This window comes from Danio aesculapii, chromosome 18, assembly GCF_903798145.1.
Source record: "Danio aesculapii chromosome 18, fDanAes4.1, whole genome shotgun sequence".
In the NCBI taxonomy this organism is placed as follows: domain Eukaryota; kingdom Metazoa; phylum Chordata; class Actinopteri; order Cypriniformes; family Danionidae; genus Danio; species Danio aesculapii.
Genome location: NC_079452.1, coordinates 3,460,877 through 3,484,725, shown reverse-complemented (window position 1 = coordinate 3,484,725; position 23,849 = coordinate 3,460,877). Strand labels below are relative to the sequence as shown.

General features: G+C 37.0%; 1 protein-coding gene across 1 annotated transcript in view; it reads right to left on the bottom strand.

Annotated features, from left to right (window-relative positions):
* Positions 1-23,849, bottom strand: part of lekr1 (leucine, glutamate and lysine rich 1) — a 95,264-nt gene that overhangs the window by 53,248 nt on the left and 18,167 nt on the right. The window contains exon 3 of the mRNA XM_056477803.1: positions 20,550-20,764. Coding sequence (XP_056333778.1) covers positions 20,550-20,764 — 215 coding nt within the window. The remainder of the gene's footprint in view (positions 1-20,549; positions 20,765-23,849) is intronic.

Genomic DNA, 23,849 nt, shown 5'->3' with positions numbered 1-23,849 from the left:
AGTAGGTTCCAAAACAGTGGAAAAATATGTGTTTGGAAGATATAAAACTGAATGAAATAGACATGTTAGATTGCAGTTTGTCACTTCTGCCTAAAAGGATCAACGATTTTCACGTCACCTTGTATTTTTCCACGTTCACCTCATACTTCAGTTTTTCATCAAATCTTGACCAATCAAATGCTCTCTAGTATCTGGTGTGCCTTGTCCCCTTCAAGACACTTCTTGTTTGCTTTTCATTTGATGCACTTGAGCACATGATTTTTTTTAAAGGGGAGGAGCTTCTCTATGTCCTATCATCTCATCATGTTTCAGTTGAGATAATGTCAAATATTAAATAAACAATTTACATTTCAAAGCACTTCATGAGACTTTTAACAAAGATGAACAAATATTTTAATAAATGCATTATTGTATTACTATTCATGTTAGTAAATACATTAAATTAACTAATGCAACACTGTGAAAAATATCCATAAATTAGCAGTTTCTGTATTTTGTGAATGTTTTTATTATTTATGTTAAATTATTTATGCTTTTGAATTGCATTTTGTGACTTTGATCTTTCTTCCAATGACATTTAACATTGAATAGTTTAATAAAATAACTTTTATAAGCATTTTAGTAGTTTAAAGCGCATCTTTTTACCCAAGACTTTGGTGTCTCCAGAATGTATCTGTAAAGTTTCACCTCAGAATACCCATCAGATTATTAATCATATAATGTAGAATCTCCCAATTTTAGTGTCTAGTTAGCCGTTTTTGTAGCCTGTGGCTTTAAATCCAAATAAGCTGCTTCTCCCCGGCCACCGCTCCGATGAGCATATCTGCTTCTCATGTGTTACATCAAATAAACAGCCATCAGTGATAGAAACAGACATGGATGAAGCTAAAATAAGGTCACCAGTCAAAAATACCAAATAAAGTTTATTTGTTGTATTTGTGGTGGAGTCTATTCAAGCCTTTCTGAAATGATGAGTCACACACAATTGCTGTTTACAATATACACACACAGACACACATGCACGTTTACTGACACCATGCGGCCATGGTGATTTATAGTGGTTAAAAATTACAAAGCGATTTTACTCTCTTTTTTACAAACAGGCAGTTTCTTTGCAAAGAATGTTCTGTGGACTAGGGTTGTCACGATACTGGAATTCAAAAAATTCTGGTACTAAAAAAATTTAAATTTACATTTCCTGCTAACATTTCTTAAACAGTGCTGATTTGACATTGTGTTCACGTGCTCAACAGAAATGACTGTGATTGGCTGTGAAGAACATCAGTTTACCAAACTCATCACTGTTTACTGCATGTAACCAAAGATACAGGGAGACTGGAGCGTTTTAAAGCCGAGATTTATGAGCGGATCGCTCATATGTCAGCTTATAGACAAACCAGCTGATCGGTGTGACTTTAAAACTATCCAGTGTCCCTGTATCTGGGAAAATGGACATTTTTTAAAATCTCAGTACTGATTGGTATCAAATTCCAGTGTCGTGACAACCCTACTGTGGACATATGTATGCATGTTATTTTTACTTTTGAACATCATATATCCCATGTCACAAAAACTGCATTCTTTCATCGGAGAAATATTGCTAAGTTACGAAGTATGCTATCCATCTCAGATGCAGAAAAGCTAGTCCATGCTTTTATGACTTCTAGGCTGGATTACTGTAATGCTCTGTTTGCTGGCTGCCCAGCATCCTCTATTAACAAACTTCAGCTAATACAAAATGCAGCTGCCAGAGTTCTAACCAGGTCTAGAAAATATGATCATATCACCTCAATATTATCCTCCTTACACTGGCTGCCTGTTAAGTTTTGTATTGATTTTAAAATATTGCTTCTAACCTATAAAGCTTTAAATAATCTAGCTCCTGTTTATTTGACCAACCTTCTGTCTCGCTACAATCCAACCCGCTCTTTAAGATCTCAAAACTCAGGGCTTCTGGTAGTACCTAGAATAGCAAAGTCGAGTAAAGGAGGTTCAGCCTTCTCATTTATGGCTCCTTAACTCTGGAATAGCCTTCCTGATAACGTCCGAGGCTCAGACACACTCTTGCAGTTTAAAACTAGATTAAAAACCTATCTGTTTAGTAAAGCATACACTCAGTGCATCACTTAGCTGTGTGATACATGAATGTGCTCCACACAGGTTTCTGCATTTCGTTTATATACACTATGAACAGCAGTGTGATAATTATTCTCTTTATTCTCTATTTCCATGTGGGGATACTCATCCCGAGGCCCTCAGACTATGCAGCACCACTGATTCGATCCAAGACCAGCGACAAGATGATCCCAAGGTTTCCATATCCTGGACCAGGCTGTATCCTGAGCAGCTGCTGTGGTGGTCATGGAGGCGTGGAGAGCATGAGACTAATTCCTGTGATTCTCCAGGGACAGATGAGTCTTCGCTGAGGTCCAGCTTCCAGCCTCCGGTGCTTAGACTGCAGCTCTGCACAAGACAATTGGCCAGTGGAGAAATGGTCGTGCCCAACTGAACCTGGTTTCTCTCTAGGTTTTTTAATTCTTCACTTTCGCCAAATGGTAAAGTTTTTTTCCTCGCCGCTGACGCCACTTGTTTGCGTGGTTCGGGATCTGTAGAGCTGCGCATTGATGGATTTGCTCTTCTGTGTTTGGACTCTCAGCAGTGATTATTAAACCACACTGAACTTAGCTAAACTGAACTGAACTTAAACTCTGAAAACTGAATTACACTGTTTCAATTTACTATGACCTTTTATGTGAAGCTGCTTTGACACAATCTACATTGTAAAAGCGCTATACAAATAAAGGTGAATTGAATTTGTTTTAATGTTTTTATGGAGACATGGCATCTGTCAATCAATTCGGTGGACAGGGAAAACTGCACTCTTACATCACATTGCGGTGGGCCTCACAATCACTGGCATTTGGATTCTATCTCAACGTCAGTATGTTTTAAAAAAAAATATGTATGTTTGTGTTTATATCATTCCAATATGACAGTAAACATACTTTACTTACATAGTTTTATCCAAACAGCTTACAAAAGTTGATTTTCATCATAGGTGTCCTTTAAAGTGATGTATTGCCTGGTTTGATATTGCATATAATGCTACAAAAACTTGTAATAAACTGCCAGTCCATTTTATTAACGTTTACTAAAATATCAATAAAAGTCATGTGAATTTTCAACATCAAAAGTCGACAGAGCAGAGATCAAGGTCCCATAATGCAATTCACAACCATAAATAAATGCAAAACACTTGCTTGTTAATTAACAGATATGTTTTACATTGAACTTTATTGTAAATGGTTTGCAAAATGTCAAAGTATGTGTAGTTGCAGGCCAGAAAAGCATGCAAAAAATAGTGCACATATATAGCACTGCCCTCTTCCACTTCCTGTACCAGCCGCAGGCAAATAGCGTGTCTTTGTTCCTGCATGCTCTACGTGTAAATGTGCATTTTATGGCAGCTGTGACACATATGCAATCGAACAGAGACGCAAACACATTAACCCTTGCAGTAACAGAGGTGCAGCAACACTCAGATGGCTCACCGCAGATACTGAGCATTCGGTAAACATGCGTGCAAAACATACCAAGACATCAAGGTCTGTACAGCTGACAGATACTCAATGAGGAAGTAAAAAACCACCAAAGCCAGTACAGTGTTGTCAGCCTGATAAATCTATGTCATTGCGAAAGCCACACACGCACATTTGTGCATATCTAAGCACATAAATGAGAGTGCTGGCATATATATATTATTTTACATATTTTTTTCTTTACATTGTTTGGTTGAAAAGTTCATGTGCAACTTTAATTGTTAACTGCATCAGAATTCTTGTTAATTCATACACAGCTGTGGCTTTTTTTTCAAAGCAAGTTTGGCTGTGCAATTCTCACACCTCTATCACGGATGTTGTTGCCCGCTAAACTATATCTACATCTACCACATGTCATCTCTCCCACGACCCATTTACTGCCATCTCACATCTGCGTCTTCCTTTCTCCAGCTTTTGGTTTTTGCTTTGCGTCACCTCAGAGGGTTCACTAGCAGGTCGCAAAACTGGCTGAGACAAACCGAAAGTCTCAGCTACGCCTAGAGCTGTTTTTGAGACAGAGAGAGAGAGGAGGAGAGAGAATGGAAAAAAAGCATGTGAAGCTGTGACAATTTTTTTTAATGAGAGTTTGACCTTTTAAATTAAGTTTGATTTAACTTATTAACATTTGTAATAGTTTGATGTGATTTATTATCTGGTTTTTGTGCTGTAAATCATTATACAAAAACCTGGTAATAAACTTTGAGTACTTTTAATGTGTTATCTACAGACTTAATTCTTCATATATTATTTATTATACACTATATTGTTTCAAATGACTAAAACTATAGTAATATTCACTTTTATTACATGCACAGTGGAATTTTCACAATCAAATGTTGGCAGAGCAGAGATGTGTGGTGTAGGCCTCCTTTTGCAACCAATACAGCTTCAGTTTGTTTTGGGATTGACAGATACAAGTTCTGGACTGTGGCCAGAGGGATTTTGAGCCATTCTTCTTGCAGAACAGTGGCCAGGTCACTACGTGATGCTGATGGAGGAAAAACATTTACTGACTTGTTCCTCCAAAACACCTCAAAGTGGCTCAATAATATTAATTCTGGTGACTGTGCAGGCCATTATATATGTTCAAGTTCACTTTCATGTTCATCAAAACACTCTGTCACCAGTCTTGATGTATATATTGGTGCATTATCATCCTGATACATGGCATTCACTCTGGACATGCAACAGCCTGGGTGGTGCGCTTCTTTGGGGTTTCTCCACACCGTAACTTTCTTGGATGTGGGAAAGGCAGTGAAGGTGGACTCATCAGTAAACAATACATGTTTCACATTGTCCACTGCTGGCACCATTGAAACCAATGTTTGGCATTGGCACAATTGACCAAAGGTTTGGCTATAGCACCTGTACATGCTTAAAAAAACAATGACTCTAGTAAGAGTCATCTAGTAATTAGTTCTTGCCTAGAGAAAAAAATGGGAAACTGTGACCTATGTCTCTAGAATGAGAGTTGATTTGCGCTGTTAAAACCAAGTATGATTTAACTTTGTATGAAGGCAGTCTTCTGAAATACAATCTGTTTGTAAAAAGTGAACAAATGGTAATCTTTGTGTTTTCTTTGAGCAAGAAATAAAAAACGGAAAACTAAAGAAATTTTTTTAATGAAATTTGGGCAAATTCTAGTTATAGTGGTAAAACCGATCACATGTCTTTACTTAGAGCCCTACATCAGTTCACTATTTTCCAAAAAAACGTAAGTGTGTGTTTATGGGGGCTCAGTATGCATTCTTAAGTGAACTTGCGTCATTGTGCAGCATCACGATGAACTGTTCACTTCAATTCCAATACCCAAGACCGCAAGAACAGAAGGTGTGTGTTTTTGATAATTAGGATTCATCGAATGTCCCAAAAGTCATTGCGGCTATGAGGAGAGAATTGCATTACTTACAGTTCAGAGAAATAACTTGTTTATCTCAGGAGTTTCCCTAAATAAAAAATTGCATTAAAGTTAACATTCACATGAAAATGTTTATAAATTAAAAAAAAAAACTTAGAAAAGCATTTATTTGCTGAATTTCACATTAAAGTAAGTGTTATTTGCATTGTGCAAAGTATATTTGTAAGGCTTTTGTACATGTTTGTACATGGAGTTGATCAGTCTGTGGCACTGCTCAGGTGTTATGAGAGCCCAGGTTACTTTGATAGTGGCCTTCAGCTCTTTTGCATTGTTGCGTCTGGCATATCGCATCTTTCTCTTCACAATACCTTATATATTTTCTATGGGGTTAAGGTCAGAAGAGTTTGCAGGCCAATTAAGAACAGGGATAACTTGGTCTTTAAACCAGGTACTGGTAAATTTGAGTGCAGGTCGTGTTGGAAAATGAAATCTACATCTCTATAAAGTTGGTCACCAGCAGGAAGCATAAGTGCTCTAAAACGTCCTGTATAGAGTTGCGTTGACCTTGGACCTCAGAAAACACAGTGGAGAAATACCAGCAGATGACATGGCACTTTGAACCATTACTGACTGTGGAAACTTTACACTGGACCTCAAGCAATGTGGATTGTTTGCCTCTCCTCTCTTCCTCCTGACTCTGGGAACCGGATTTACTTTCATCAGAGAACATAACTTTGGACCACTCAGCAGCAGTCCAGTGTTTAGCCCATGCGAGATGCTTCTGATGCTACCTGTTGTTCAAGAGTGGCTTGATACAAGGAATGCAACAACTGAAACCCATGTCTTGTAAACATCTGTAGGTCTTGAAGCACTGACTCCAGCTGCAGTCCACTCTTTGTGAATTTCGAATTTTGAATGAGTATCGTTTCACAATTCTTTCCAGGGTGCAGTTATCCCTACAGCTTGTACACTTTTTTTCCACCACATCTTTTCTTTTCCTTTGTCTCTCTATTAATGTGCTTGGATAAAGAACTCTGTAAATAGCCAGCCTCCTTTGCAGTGAGTGTCATGCCCTCTTTGTGCAAGGTGTAGTCGTTTTGGACAACTGTGAAATCAGCCGTCTTCCTCATGATTGTGTAACCTACAGAACTAGACTGAGAGACCATTTAAAGGCCTCTGGAGGTGTTTTAAGTTAATTAGCTTATTAGAGTGTGGCACCAAAATGTGTCTACAATAATGAAACCTTTCACAATATTCTAATTTTCTAATTTGGGGTTTTAATTAGTTGTCATCAAATTCATCAAAATTAAAAGAAATAAACACTTGAAATATATCAGTCTATATGGAATGAATGTATACAGTATACGAGTTTCAATTGAATGCAACTTTTGAAGATATTTTAACTATACGACCAGCACCTTTGTATATATGTATATGTATATATATATATATATATATATATATATATATATATATATATATATATATATATATATATCACCCATATATAATATATATCATTATTTGAATATTATAATGTTTCATTTATTTTCCATTAAAACACACAAAGGTCATGTGACCATCAGGGTGATTGCAGCATCTAATTTCTCACAGGATGCGTACTGTTCTTGTGGTCTTCTCACAAGATTATTCTTCTGAGGTAACCTGACAAAACTGGTACATTCTCTGCATTATTGATATTGAGAATCAACTAAACGCTGCATTCCAAACCAGATATATCAGCCTTCAAATGGCATTTTGGAGAGAAAACAATCATGGCCATCATATTGAGGTATTGTTTCAAACCAAAGTATTTGGAATGAAGGATTTCCTAGTGTTCAATTGTCCCACAAATCTTTGTGCAGGAAAGTTGATTTCACACCCTGCGTTCCATTTGGATTGGATCTCTATTCCCTTATCCATAACAAGCTGTCACTCAGGAGGGTAAGTCCTTTAAAAGGATTAGGGCATAAGAATGCGCCCTTCTCAATGGAAGATTTTTATTTTCAATTTATTACAAGAATATGAAAATATTTTCATTAATATTGCACTTGATAATTTTTTTTAACATTAGATAAATACTTTATTTTCTCATTCATGCTCTTAAAACAATAATAATAATAAAACCAAAAAAACAACTCGAGCATTTTCATTCTGAAGGACATCCGCAAAACAATTTGAGTAGGCCTATATTAAATGTGAGTTTTGGAAGGAAAGATTGTTATTGTAATGATTCAGTTTCATTTAATTTTATATTACATTAAAGATTATTAAAGATTTGTGTTATAATAAATATGTGTACTTCATTTACAAACAGGATGTTGGGTGGTATTGTATCAGTGAGTCCTGTCATGGGCTTGCTTTAGATGTGTGTCTGTGCTCCATGTGCTGCCACTTTCTCATGAGACAGTGCCTACTGTATGTACTGTTTGTCCACCACTATTCTTCCATCACCATTAGATTTTATGGGGAAAACAAAATGCTCCCATACATGAAAGTTGAAAGATGCGGAAAGCTTTTAAAGTTGTTCTTCTTCTCCGTTAGACTGATTTTTTTGCAGAACACATGACCTTTTTTGTATACTGCAACATGTTAAAAACAAACTTAGTAGCCTCTTTTAAAAAAATTAAATGCTCCAAATAATCTGCAAGCTTAAAAAATGCTTAGCTAATGTTTACTCATGCTTAACTAATTATGTGCAATCCATTTACAACTAATGCAAAGCATCTATTTTTCAAGTACGCCTATCAGAAAAAGACAGTATCTCACTTGCATCATTTGAGATCACTGGGGTATTGTAAGGTTCCAAAATCTTTTAAAGGCTAAACAAAAGTTACCAATTACATCAAAAATGGCATTCCAGTCCTTATTATTGGCTTATCTTTAAGTCAAGTAAAGTCAAGGCATATCAGTCATCTCAGGCAGGTAGCAGTGTAGTGGCAGAAAACTGGCGTAGTTGTAGTTAAATCAGAACCGACTCAGTTCAGTTTAATATGAACATCACTGTTGAAGGAAGATCCACCAAAGAACAGCTCCACCATCCCCAACAAAGCAAGCCAGAGGCGAAAGTGGCTAGAAACCAAAACCCCCATAGATTGATAGAAGTGGAAAACAAACCATGGGAGAAACCAGGTATTGTACTTCAGTTTCAAAACACACGCAAGTGCAGGTTGCCAGATTGACAACATTAACAGAAGTGTGCCTGACTAAGGAGCCTAAAGGCTGATTTATGTCATGTTCAAAATAAAAAAAGGCACGCAACAGAAGGAATATTTGCAATTTTAAAAGGAGTTTTTGTCCTAACCAACACATGAAATTTATTTTAGAAACGGCTTCTATTTCTTGCAGCTGAATAACAGGATAAACTGACAGATCACCTCAGGTACACCTCATGTGCTTTATTCAGTGTTCAATGCTAATAATGTGAGTTGGAATGGCATTTTAATCGAAAGTTATTGCCATGCTACTGAAAACAGCAGCAGATAGTTTATCTCTGATCTTGAAAATAAAATAAACTGTTTGAAATTGAACTTTAAAACTTTGGCTTAGTGCAAGCCAACACATATCAGTGATTCAGCATGTACATTTAATAATGTTAAGGAGGTTTAATATAAGATTTAAAACCTTACCATTTCATTGGGTACAGTAAGTGTTCAATTCTGAATAGCTGTATTTAACATACAGATCACATTTCTGTCGTGTTTCGTCTGGTGCAAACAACCAAAATGCTTATCGCTGCAAATCCTGGCACGTAGCTTGTTGTTAGAACATGGGGTTACAATGTAACCTGCTCACCTAATGTTTACGTTCATAATATTCCTTTTTAATATTAGCTAATTAATAACCACCTCGTGTGGAACTCTGAATATGCGTCTCATTTCAGAGTCTGCTACTGTACACCTGAGATTGCATTTTGGTCCATTTAGGGACTCATAATTTAAGGCCATTCTTGACTGACTGAATGAAATATGCTGTACCCAGGGTGCTGAAATAAAATAGGCTAAACTGGCATTGGGCGGGTTAAAGGGAGCAAAACAAAGATAGACGTTCCGGCTTGTAATGCACATTTTCAAAGCAGAATTTTTGATAACAAGTTCTAAGTTTAGACAAACTTACATACAGCAACTTTAAATAGCCTAATAATGGCTGCATCCAAAAGCTTAGACATTTCTTTAATGTCATCAGAAATTAGGTAGAAACTTTGTTCACAAAATGACACCCAATCAGTGAGTCAAGATGCCATGTTTATTTTTTAGCTCAAAAATGAAAAAGACAGAATGGGCTCTATGCACAGCTAGAGTTTTAAAGCAAACGATAAACTTCCGGTGAAAGCTTAATGTGACAATTTTCAATTTCACAAGGTTGTTTTTACAGCATCGATGTTATAACGTAATTACAATACATTCAGTTAAATAGACTTAAGCGTTCATTTAGTTGTGTAAAACGAGATAAAGACTTTGCAACTGCTAGCGCCATCAGTAGCAACAGGCTAGCACAGAAATTCCATTGAAAATACTGGGGTAAATAAACTGTCATATTTTAAAGACATGGCGGGGGGAAATGGAATTTAATGCAGAGCTTCTTGTCCGATTTGAAACCCATTTTATATCGTATATCTACAACACAGGATCATTCTGAAAACATAGCCCTACAGATGTTTCTGGAGACCATGAATTACGTAGCCAGAGGTACGTATGGCTGAATTTAATTTTTTTAAACGAACGCTATGAGGCAGTTTGATGACGCCATTCCTTTTCACGCTTACCAGCTGACCGCTTATCTCTGTATGGACAGCATTCCGCTTGCAACCAGTTTGTCCCGTTAGCGCACCATGTACATCGGCAGACTTGAGATGCAGAGAGGAGTTGACCATGACGACAGGGTTCGAGTCCAGTGAAGAGCGGTTCCAGAAAGCAGGTAAGACAAAAACAGAATCCAAAAAATTAAACAAACAAATAAATAGCAGGGTGAGAATGTGGTAAAATCTGAAAACATGGTAAAATCTGAAAACATGGTAAAAAAAATCAGACGAGGCCTTTTTTAAAAAAATTGCTTATGAAACGTTGATTGGGTTTAGGGAAGTGAGTGGCCAGGTCAATCGATAAAATTGGTTGGGTTTAGCGAAGGGGTAGGGTGGGTCAGTCGATCGTTTGCTCAGTCAGTCAAAAAGTCTCTCAAGCGAACACAGCGGCCTCTTGTGGATTCGCATAAACAAAAACTGCAGAAAAACATGCAGCCGAGATGTATTTTGCGTTCTCCAGAAACGTCTGTAGAGGTACATTTTCAGAATGAGCCTGGGTTGTATATCTAACAGCCAGTGAAGATCGCTGATTTAAAAAAAAAGTCAGATCTTAAACATGACAATTTTGTAATGAAAAGATGGTTCACTGGAAGCCCTTGGGCTGCCTAGCTGAAAATTAAAAGTCCGTGTGCATATAGCCCATCGTAGGATTTTGAAAGCAGTGAGGGACACATCTATTGACATTAATCAGAATAAGGTACCTCCTGAGACAGGGAGTGAAGCAGAATTTGGATACAGACATGCTTTAAATCCTTCCCGCCTTGGAATGCTGCCTCTAAAGGAACCATTTTAAAGTATTCAGATGCAACCTATATGTTTTTTATGATTTTAAAACTGAATTTGATTAAAACCTATTTTTAAAATTCGTATTGATGAATAGTATACACCATTGAGTGATGAAAATATTATGGCCACCAGCCTAATATGCTGTTGGACCTTCATGTGCTAAGCCTCACTACCCTGCCAAGCCATGGACTCAGCAAGACCCCTAAGGTGCCCTGTGGTGTCTGGCACTAAGATGTTGTCAACAGATCCTTCAAGCCCTGTAAGATGCGTGGGGGTAGGTAGCAAGTATCGAATTTATGTTCACATGAATGACATGACTCAGTGTTTCCTATTGGAAGACTTGCCAGTTGTACCCAGAGCATCAAATCCCTCCACCTGTTTGCTGTGGTGTTAAAGTGTGTCTTGGTGCCATCACTACCCCAGGTAAACAGAGCTCACTTAGGCCTTGATCACACCAAACACACTTTTTGCATTGAGAGGTGCCTTTTTTTTTATGGTTTTCTAATGGCCGCGAGCATCTTGGTTTTGTCTTGTCAACAAAAAAGGCAGTGCGGTGCGACTTACGTTCTCAGGAAGGAAAAGCATTTGTGGTGTGATCTTACACAACCATCCACATGATGTAATAGAAAACAGGACTCATCAGTCCAGGCAACTTTCTTCCATGCTCCAAGGTCGAGTTCTGATGCGTGTTTGTCCATTGTAGAACTTTCAACAGGGGTCATCTAAGGCACACTGATTAGTCTACATCAACGCAGATAGTGTGCAAAACATTGTATGTTGTGACACATTTCTCACATTCCTCCCATAACCATCATTAACATTTTGTGACTTGTAGACAGTAGACATTCTGTTGCCTAGGACAGACAGGCTAGTCTTTGTTGCCCTTGTACATCAATGTACATCCATTTGGGTATTCAACACTCTGCTACCGGTTTGTGGTTTGTCCCTGCTCAGACCACTGTTGGTAAACTCTCACAACAGCTGAAAATGAGTGACCCACAAGTCTTGTCATTGCAGAGATACTCCAACCCAATTGCCCTGCCATAACAATTTAGTCTTTGTCAAGTTGCTAGGATCTTGCTAGGATCTTTAAGCATGGCCATTTTTCCTTCCTACACAACTTTATGGTCCTGTTTACATCTGGTCAGTTCATGCGATCAGTTAGCTATCCAATCGTGGAAGGGCAGGTGTAAATGGCCTCCGAAACACATTCAAGATGGATATCAATTAGATTATCCAAACCACTTCAGAAGGTGATCTGGGGCGCATTCCAAATGAAGCAAAGGCAACATCACAGATGACAGTCTGGAATGTTTGATTCAGTTTATTTGATATTTTTTTTTCCATTTTATTTACCAACTAGAATGTTAATTTACTACCCAATGGCGGCATAAACAACAGAGAAGCATAAAAAATCCTACAGTAGCCTTTCTCAGTGAATGGAAAGGAAAAATAGAATAATAGAGCATTTCGTTCACTCACAAAGGCAGTGCTTTGTTTTTTGGAGAGGCTATACACAAATTAATATCAGCACTTTACAGTTTTAAATGATGTCTTGCACGTATCTTCACCACAAAAGATGTTTCATTTAGCCTTTAATGACATTAGATAGCCAATTAAGCTATATAACTTATGTTTCTAGTCTAGTTATGTGTCTAAACTGTAAAAAAAAATGGCCATAATTTCAATGGTAAAAAGCTGTAAAAATGCTACAGTAAAATTCCTTAACCTAAAAGTGAATAACCATAAATGTTACTTTCATTTTACTACATTCAAGTGATCAAAGGTTTATTATTCTGCAAGTGACCAGGTATAAACAGGTCCTATATGTGGGCTTGTTAGGACATGATATATGTTTCCACTGCAACTGTTCATCTGTGTATTTTTACACACACATGCACACGCACACACACACGCATACACACACACACGCACACACACACACACACACACACACTGTTTTAACTGTTTAAAACTTTGAGGAAAATATGACTCCATTTATATTTGATACTGTATATATTCAAAATCACAGCTTTTGTGCTTGAGTTTTAAAATCTAATTTAATTATAACCTGCAGCTGGAACTACAATATACACTGAATTAAGAAAACACAAAAGCAATGAGAAAGACAATGTACATACATCAGGTTTAACAGTAAAAGATTAAACGTATATGTAATTATGTGTTGGTCTGTGACTGTTATTTGTATTAATTGTACATCTCTAAATTGTCTTTATGTTTTGAGTTTGTGAAAGGTAATTTAAAGGTGCAGTAGGTGATTGTCTTTTAGAAAAAAAAATTTGTTGTAAGACTAATAAGACTAAAAAATGTTCGACCAATTAAAAATTTGTCAGGTCGATAATTTCCATAATTCTGATAAGTAGCCCAAACTGGCAGTCAACAAATGTAGTTCACATTCAAACGAGAGACAAATGTGAAAAATGCTCAATCCAAATTTTAAAATCCTAAATTAATATTGGAGTTACTTTTGCACGCTGAAGGAAGGATGACACCATGACGAAAATATTTCTTTTAGACAGGTAATGTTCTGTTTTTATTTTAGTCACGCAAAGCTTATGTAGATTGTGTTGTGTTACAAATGGGTTATATGCACAGAAGTGATGCATTTCGTCTTCCGGCGAAAGATTGATGTGACTATTTTCAATTTCATAAGGGACTTTTTACAGCATCGATAGTGTAGATTTTCATTTAGATTAACAAGAAAACATAAGTAAATAGCGCTATTCAGCCTAGCCTGCTTTACTGAGGTGAAGTTGGTTTTATTTATTCATTTTTAAACAATGACAACCTGTGACGAGCTCACTATATTGTTTACCATGCTACTCTGAATATTCTGTCTAAAATAGCATGTAAGGATGGCTTAGTAATAAGTGTAATCCTACACCCTGCCGGCTAAGCACAAAGCATACAGTTGATCCTTTTGTACATGAAATATTTTGCTTGCTACACAACTGAAAACATGCTAGATATAATACAATTTTTCATTGGGAATTGTAGTATTATAGAGTACTGTAAAGTTTTTAATAATAGGTTATTGATAAGTTGATGATGGTTCATTCTGTTGTGGGGACCCCAGATAAATAAAAAGACTACACCGAAGGAATATATAACCCTAAATCATTAATTGCAGATAATATGAACACAATATTTAATGTAAACTTTATTTCATTTGTAAATATACATCCTTTGCTGTCATTCAGACCTGCAACACATTCCAAAAAAAAGTTAGGATATGAGCTGTTTACGGCTAGTAATCAGGTAAATTGGTTAAATAATGATGTGATTTGAAACAGGTGGTGTGAACAGGTGATTGTAATTATGATTTGGTACAAAAGCAGCATCCAAGAAAGCTCTAGTCCTTTAGGAGCAAAGATAGGCCGAGGATCACCAATTTGCCAAAAAAACACGTTAAAATTATGGAAATGTTTAAAAACATGTTCCTCAAAGAAAGGTAGTAAGACATCTGGATATTTCACCTTCAACAGTGCATAACATAATTAAAAGATTCGAGGAATTTCAGTGGTGAAGGAACAAGGGCACAAGCCTACGCTGAACAACTTTGACCTCTGATCCGCCTCAAGAATCGTCATTCATCTATAAGCAATATCACCACATGGGCTCAGAACTACTTTGACAAACCTCTGTAAAGTACCACAATACGTAGTTACATCCACAAATGCCAATGAAAACTGTACTGTTGCCCACCGTAAGACTTGTTTGCAGGAAGAAAGGGACAAAATTACACCTGAAACACTTCATCACTTGGTGTCTTCAGTCCCTAAACATCTTTTAAGTGTTGTGAAAAGGAATGCAACATTACAAATAAATTACAAATAAATATGAATTAATTAGGAGAAAAGAAAAAAGAAGGAAAAAATATTGATATATAACAGAAAAAGCATAGCAAAACAGACTTTGTGTTCTCGTTTCAGAAGTCCACCGCATGCCATTGGCAAATCCACAAGGCCAATATGTGCATGCTTTTGCCCACTGCTCTGTCGTGTCAGGAGGACTGGAATGTGCTGGGTATGAATGAATCAGTGGGGGCTGATCTAGAAGCACGACTGCTGTGCTGTTTAGTTTTTCTCGTGAGCTTCCATGGACAACGTAACCTGCTATTATTATCAGCACCAGCGGGAGGGAGTGCAGGAAAGAGGAGCCACAATCACACACTCGCTTTGCACCTCTCTCTTCATTCTCTGCATTTCTGTCTGTGCTAAGCTGCTAAGGTGTAGGTGTTGAGAGGTTTATTTTTGATTGCCGTGGTTGTATAATTATGTCTGGCATTCGCGTCAGAAAGGACGTACGCATTCACGTTACTCCCACAGTGACTCACAAGGGAAACCAGAGCTGAAGAGTTCAGGGCATGAGGAAATATTCACAAGGACGCAAATAGATATACACCAAGAACTCACACTGACACGTGCATTCACACCCAGGCCATCATCAGGGGCACAGAGTTCCTGGAGCCTATTAAGAATCCGTAGGCCAGGGATTCCCTTTTTTATTATGACCTTTTTTATGAACAAAAATATTTACATAAAGCACCCAGTGAAATTTGAAATCAGTTTTCCTTAATGATAATAAGCTAAATGAACTGGTTATTGTTCCCATGATATGTTCATATTCAAGTAGCGCATATATATTTATGGAAAGTATTTTAATATATTCAAAAATTATTATATTGGTAAAATATTAATTGGTTTTATTTAAAAAATTCACTTAATTTAATGATTTATTAAATTAATTAATTTATATATATATATATATATATATAGATTCGAGAACCAGACAGAACTGTTATATATATAACAGCAGTCCTGTCTGGTTCTCGAATCTGATTGGCTGATAGCTGTGCGATATTTTGCAGTATCATAACTCGTACAGCCTCCTCCCCCTTCTGTTTTATTCTGCCCACATAGAGTGACAGAAGATCAATAAACTCACACAGTTTGACAAATGTTGCAGCTGCTGGACAACATAATGTACTTTTAAGGATTTTTAGGTGAGAATTTAGTTATTTGGATTGCAACTATGCAGTTTATTTATAAAGATAGTGCCTATTTCAAATACTTATAATTTCTGACAGAGCGTCAGCATCCATAAGCCTGTCACTGAGCAGAGCAAAGACGGTTGACATTCGAGTAAAGTCGAGTAAAGGAGGTCGAGCCTTCTCATTTATAGCTCCTAAACTCTGGAATAGCCTTCCTGGTAACGTCCGAGGCTCAGACACACTCTCCCAATTCAAAACTAGATTAAAGACCTATCTGTTCAGTAAAGCATACACTTAGTGCACCACTTGGGGGCTTCCACACAGGTTATGCATCTTGTTGATATACACTGTGAACATCAGCTACGCTAATTATTTTCTTTATTCTCCATTTCCACCTGGGGATACTCTTCCCGAGGCCCTCAGACTATGCAGAGTCACTGATTCGATCCAAGACCAACGACGAGATGATCCCAAGGTTTTTATATCCTGGAACTGGCCGAATCCTGAGCAGCTACTGTGGTGGTCATGGAAGAGTGGAGAACATGAGACTGATTCCTGTGACGCTCCAGAGACAGACGAGTCTTTGCTGAGGCCAGCTTCCAGCCTCCGCCACTGAGACTGCAGCTCTGCACAAAACGTTTGGCCAGCGGAGAAATTAAAATGGTCATGCTCAACTAAGCCTGGTTTCTCTCAAGGTTTTTTTTCTTCACTTCCGCCTTTAGTGAAGTTTTTTTTCCCTCTCCGCTGTCGCCACTGGCTTGCATGGTTCGGGATCTGTAGAGCTGCGCATCGTTGGATTTGCTCTTCAGTATTTGGACTCTCAGTAGTGATTATTAAACCACACTGAACTGAGCTCAACTGAACTGAACTTAAACACTACAAACTGAACTACACTGTTCCTATTTACTGTGACCTTTTATGTGAAGCTGCTTTGACACAATCTACATTGTATAAGCGCTATACAAATAAAGGTGAATTGAATTGAATTGAATTGAATTGAACATTGTCCATCCACAAGGTGGTGACAGAGACCACATAATAAGACCTTAGAGGAGAAGAGATCTGCATATTTTCAAACTAAAGCTGATCATAACTTTATAAAACTGGTGAGTGTCATTCCAAATCGATCTCTCTCCTTTTTATGTTGCAGTGCGGTGTTTACACCATAGTAATTGTAGTGTATTTAGTGTGAGATGGGACTTGCATATCAGGAATGTATGTATTTTATGTTGGCCAATCTGAGTTACTTTTGGTTGGCCATCTTGGCCATTTGGTTGGCCATCTGTTTCTAATGAATCTCCTGTTTTTGTTACTGCAGAAAAGTTCAGTATACAGAAAGAAAGAAGAAATTCCGGCATGTGTTTAGCATTTTTCCGTATCGCAAACACAACAGTAATCTGGTAGTGATTGCATTGCTTTGGCTTTTTCGGGGTTTATTATTGTGATCTACCGATTGCAACAGAGAAATACTGAGAAATGTCTCTAGACTGATGGCATTTCATGCTGTTCAGCCTTATAATCTTAAAATATAAGCAAAATCACCTGTTTTGCCATCACTTTAGATATTATTCTAGAGAATCATTAAAATACTAGCTCTAAACTAAGTTGGTGAAGTAGTAACGGCTTTTACTGTTCTGACATCAGCTGCAGATGTGAAGAAATGGTGGAAAAAAGTAGTTCCTCATTCAAAAGGGCTTTGAGACTCTCCGTGTTTGATTTTCTTTTTAATATACACGATTATGCCTTCAAACAGTTGTATAAACGCAATATCACACTCATATCAGCTGTGCGATATGGCTCTATATCGTCACTGGTGTGACACTAATGCACGCCTCCCACCAGTGCCATATCACACCCATATCGCACTGCTACTTCTGTGACATTGCTCATATATACTGCATGTATACATACATACATACATACAAACATGCTTTCAAAAATATTAATAAAAATAAAAAACAATAAAAAAGTTAAAAGTTGTAACATCTAACAATCAAAGTTTAATTAACTTTAAATGTATTAATTATTTTTTTTGTTTGTTTGTTTGTGTGAGGGAAAGACCATAATAGTATGATCAAAAATATCTAAAATGAAATTACAAGGTATTTATTTTCATTGTATTTTCTTTATTATGACAAATTAAAAATATTTTAATGAGTAGAAATTACAATTTATAAGAAATAAAGCAATTTAAAGATATTCTGTAATCAAGAAAGAATGAAAAAAACAATTCTTCACTACAACTTTCACAATAAGTCAAACAAGGTTTGCCAATCTGTATTTTTATCCTAACTAGTGACAAGTAACAATCCAGAACTGCATATGTGCTTAATTCACTGTTATAAAGATTTAATTATGTGATTTTGTTTTAACACAATTTCAGACTTTTTTACCTCTGATATTAATAATTTAAACATTAGAACATAAATTTTAAATGGTTACATTTTATTTCTGATTCATGTTCATTTATGTTTATTATGATTATTGTGTAAGTTTAAAATAAATAAGTAGTTTTGGTATTACAGCAGAAATATCTAACTTGAGGGGACTTGCCATTCTGGACAATATGGGGCCTTACAGTCAGAAAAAAAACTACTTTAGGGTAAAGAGCAGAAGAGGAAGTTCACTCTTTAAAACCTTGTCTTTGCTATATATAGAGGGTCTAAAGTCATCTACAAACATACACATCAATATATACAGTATGTATGTAAACCAGATGACTAGCACATTCAATTTAATTTTTCATTCATGGTCTGGTTCACTAACAAGTATAACTAGATTGGATTATGTACTGTATGAATTTAAAGTGTATCTGGTTAAGAGGTGGGTGGATGCTGTATGGACTGAAAGCCTGAATGTATGTTGTGCCGTAGATGTAAGATTTTCTAGATCAGTGAATTCATATTCTAGCCTGTGGGTGCTTAACCACTTTGCAGCAGGTGACACAAAAAGCACCATGAGAAGCAAGAGCAAAATTGGTAGTATAAAATCCTAGTTCCTCTGCAGCACTGACAGGTTATAGAATCACATTACACTTCTGGGGGGTTTGATGGTCTGATATAACATTGATTTAGTCTTTCTCTTTTCTTTAAGGTCACATAGGTGGTTTAAAACTGTATGAAATATGATTATGCATTTGTGAAGCAATGTGAATGATGATTGTCAATTCAAAACCAGCTATGGTTCTGAAGCACCATGGGTGAAATGTGTAAGCCCAAAACCAGTGTTGGGGAAAGTTACTTTAGAAAGAAATGTATTACAATATTGAGTTATTTGGTAAAAATGTAACAAGCTGTGTTACTTAATTTTTTGACCTGGCTGAGGCTTGATCTCTTTCAGAACTTGTAGGGGTTGGGGGGGGGGGGGGGGGGGGGGGGGGGGTCTCTTTTTTATAGAGGAGTTAACAACACACTGTATAACATTCACTTACCTTTAAAAAAATAAATAAAATGATGTAGGATAATATTATCTTCAGAGAACTTCCTGAACCCTGAGCTTTACATGGCGTATATACAGATTAATGAAAGTTTAAAGCAATTAATGTGCTGCTTTTGTACTTTTTGTCTTATTAAAAAGTTAAATCAGTGTCCATTCAGATAATCCTCTTTTCCTTTTCTTTAGTGCGCTCAAAATAATGAGAATATTTCTATCGCAGAAATGTAAGGCTCTGCTGTCTACATTTCTGTCTGTTTCTGCATTCTCTCATTGTGTGCGGGATTTAACGTGACTATTTTCATGTTAATTCAGCTATTTTTTTTAAAGCAAATGAACTAAGCTAAAAAGTAACCCACATTACATTTTTTCAAAAGTAACTCAAATATTATTACTTGATTTTTAAAAGTAATGCGTTACTGTAGAAAATGTGTTACTTAGAAAAGTAATATTATTACATAACTAGCATTACATGTAATGTGTTACCCCAACACTGCCCAAAACACAGCTCTCTTGAGCCAAAACCTACAATCTGACCTCTGAAAACAACGAGAAAACATCTTGTGATGCCAAAATTAATATCATGTGTCACAGATGCAGTACACTTAAAAAAAATTTACTAAAATCATAACATTTTTGCTGCTTGTTCAAAGTACTTATAGAAAATGAGTAGAACACAATTTTTTTGATATTTTTCGAACATTTTAATTTTGTTATTTTCAATCCACATAAATTTGTTAAAGTTACCAAATGTAAAGTGAACTAAATTGATTTTGTGTTGGGACAACATAAATGAATTGTGTGGAACCATGCATTTTTACAGTGTACACAGACAACTGGCCTAAGAATGATTCAATTAAGCAGAACCAAGACTAAGTTGATTATCCGAATCTGTCTACAACGTTTTTAAAGGCAGCTCATGATCCCTTTAAGCACACACCCTGATAAAAACCGCTAAATTACATGTTAAATGAAGTTAAACACATTCTGTCTTATATTTGTGAGAGAATCGTCATTATGTGTGCAGGCAAGGAAGCAGTGACAGAAACTGAAACTCACTTTTGCTCATGTTGAAGCACAGATGCTTTCAGCTCCTTCAGATGACTACGGGCTTCCTGGAGCTCTATTCTCAGGGTTCTTTCTCTTTCTGCACTTCCTCTCATCTGATCCAGCTCTCTCTCGACTTCCCGCAAATGCTCCTGCAGACGTTGAAACTCATGCAAAATCAAGTAACTCACGCCGCAATAACGACAGGCCTTCTCTGAATGATCCATCTGAAGACAAACAAAGAAAAATACAGATAACAGATTACCAATGTCTGTCTATCTATCTATCTATCTATCTATCTATCTATCTATCTATCTATCCATCCATCCATCCATCCATCCATCCATCCATCCATCCATCCATCCATCCATCCATCCATCCATCCATCCATCCATCCATCCATCCATCCATCCATCCATCCATCCATCCATCCATCCATCCATCCATCCATCCATAGTATCTATCTATCTATCTGTCCGTCCGTCCATCCATCCATCCATCCATCTATCTATACAGTAAACTATCTAATCAGTTGCCCACTTACCTAATTACTTATATGATCCATGTAACCATCCTTTGCTTCCTACAAGCTTATCATCAATCCATCTATCCATTTACTTACCCATTGATCTATCTATATGCAGTGCATCCGGAAAGTATTCATAGAGCTTTACTTTTTCCACGTTACAGCCTTATTCCAAAAGTTATACAAAGTATTTATTTTGTTCAAAATTTTATACACAATACTCCATAATGACAATGTGAAAAAAAGTGGTTGCAAATTTATTAAAAATAAAAAACCTGAAAAATCACATGTACATAAGAATTCACAGCATTTGCTCAATACTCTGTTGATGCACCTTTGGCAGCAGTTACAGCCTCAAGTCTTTTTGAATATGATGCCACAAGCTTGGCACACCTGTCTTATGCAATTCCTCATTGCAGTACCTCTCAAGGTCTTTCAGGTTGTATGGGAAGCGACTGTGTACAGCCATTTTCAGATCTCTCCAGAGATGTTCAATAGGATTTAGGTCTGGGCTCTGGCTGGGCCACAAAAGGACATTTACCGAGTTGTTGTAAAGCCACTCCATTGATATTTGGGCGGTGTGCTTTGGGTCACTGACCTGCTGGAAGATGAACCGTTGCCCCAGTCTGAGGTCAAGAGCACTCTGAAGCAGGTTTTCATTCAGGATGTCTCTGTACATTGCTGCACTCATCTTTCCCTCTATTCTGACTAGTCTTCCAGTTCGGGCTGCTGAAAAACATCCCCACACCATGATGCTGCCACCACCATGCTTCACTGTAGGGATGGTATTAGCCTGGTGATGAGCGGTACCTGGTTTTCTCCAAACGTAACGCCTGGCATTCACTCCAAAGAGTTCCATTTTAGTCTTATCAGACAAGAATATTTTGTTTCTTGGTCTGAGAGTCCTTCACATGCCTTTTGCCAAATTCCAGGCGACCACTGGCCACTCTACCATACAGGCCTGATTGGTGGATTGCTGCACAGATGGTTGTCCTTCTGTAAGGTTCCCCTCTCTCCACAGAAAAATGCTGGAGCTCAGACAGAGTGACCATTGGGTTATTGTTCACCTCCCTGACTAAGGCCCTTCTCCTCCGATCACTCAGCTTGGATGGCTGGCCAGGTCTAGGAAGAGTCCTGGTGGTTCCAAACATCTTATAGATGATGGAGGCCACTGTGCTCATTGGAACTTTCAGAGCAGCAGAAATTTTTTCTGTAACCTTCCCCAGCCTTGTACCACAATACAATCCTGCCTCAGAGGTCTACAGACAATTCCTTTGTCTTCATGCTTGGTTTGTGCTTTGAAATGCACTGTCAACCCTGGGATCTTATATAGACATGTGTACGCCTTTTCAAATCATGTCTGATCAACTGAATTGACCACAGGTGAACTCCAAGCTGCTGAAACATCTCAAGAATGATCAGTGGAAACAGAATGTACCTGAGCTCAATTTAGAGTTTCAATTTAGAGTTTTACATTGTCATTATGGGTTATTGTGTGTAGAATTTGGAGGAAATAAATGAATTGAATCTATTTTGGAATAAGGCTGTAACATAAAAAATGTGGAAAAAGTGAAGCGCTGTGAATACTTTCTGAATGCACTGTCTCTATCTATTTATACATCATCTATCTGTCATCTATTTAACCATCTACCAATCTCCCTACATACCTACCATCAATTCATCTACTCATCCATTCTCACCACTAGGCATATGCCGATATCCAGTAATTCAGCATATCATGATAATGAACCTGCACAATATTGTTTCTGTGGGCACTTCTAAATACCTTTAATAACTGATTATTATTATTATTATTATTAATATTATTATTATTATCAATCGATACCAAAACTGTCAGGCATAAGTAAAATTAGTCATTGATTACATTTGATGTTATTTGCTCAATCATACAAGTTGGTTTTGTACAGCGTTACACATCACTAAATCCAGTGGCAGGTTTATAATGATCTTCTGGGAATGACAAACAACCAAGCCTTGCCACTCCTCCCCGGTGTGAAAGAGACATGTCAGAGTGCAACTGCCACACCAAAGCCCATTAAAACCTTGCTATGAACTGCACAATGCTGCCGACGTGTTTCATTTTTCATTTACATCTGTGACAACAAGCAGACATGAACAGAAGAGGTAGCATACTGTAGTTTCATTTTTTTCTGTGTACAGCTTGAGTTTCTGTTAAGCTTACTATAAGAGATCATGTGTTTAGCCAGTCGAACTCACGGCTGTGTGTTCCAGTCATCTTACTTTACAGACTTGACTTGTTCTCATTTTTAGTACTTATGAAAGGAGAAGTGATAAAGAGATGAGATGAGATGTCATTGCTGAGCTGGGAAGCCGAGTGATTTATTTGCATTCATGCTCTCGAGCAGTTATTTTCACCATTTCATTCAGTGTCATTTACAGTATATGTGGAAAACTTCTTCGGTCAAGAGTTACGATCTTCCACTGTGAAAAGTGCTGGGTTCCACAAAATCGATTTGTGTTGGGACAACATGAAGAAAATAAGTTAATTTATTAGTTTTCTACAAATTTAAATGGATTGAGCTTAAAACAATTAATTCTTGAGTTACTTTGGCGACGACAACTTGTGTTGTTTCAGGTCAGTTTAAATAAGAAGTTTGAACAAACAACACCAAAAACACATTTTTGAGTGTATTTCTAGCCCAAAAATAATCTTATTGATCTTGTTTTAAGAATAAAATACTATGCAAGATCAAACTGTTTAAGATTATTATGATTGTTTTATTAAGTATCTTTTTCCTTACTTA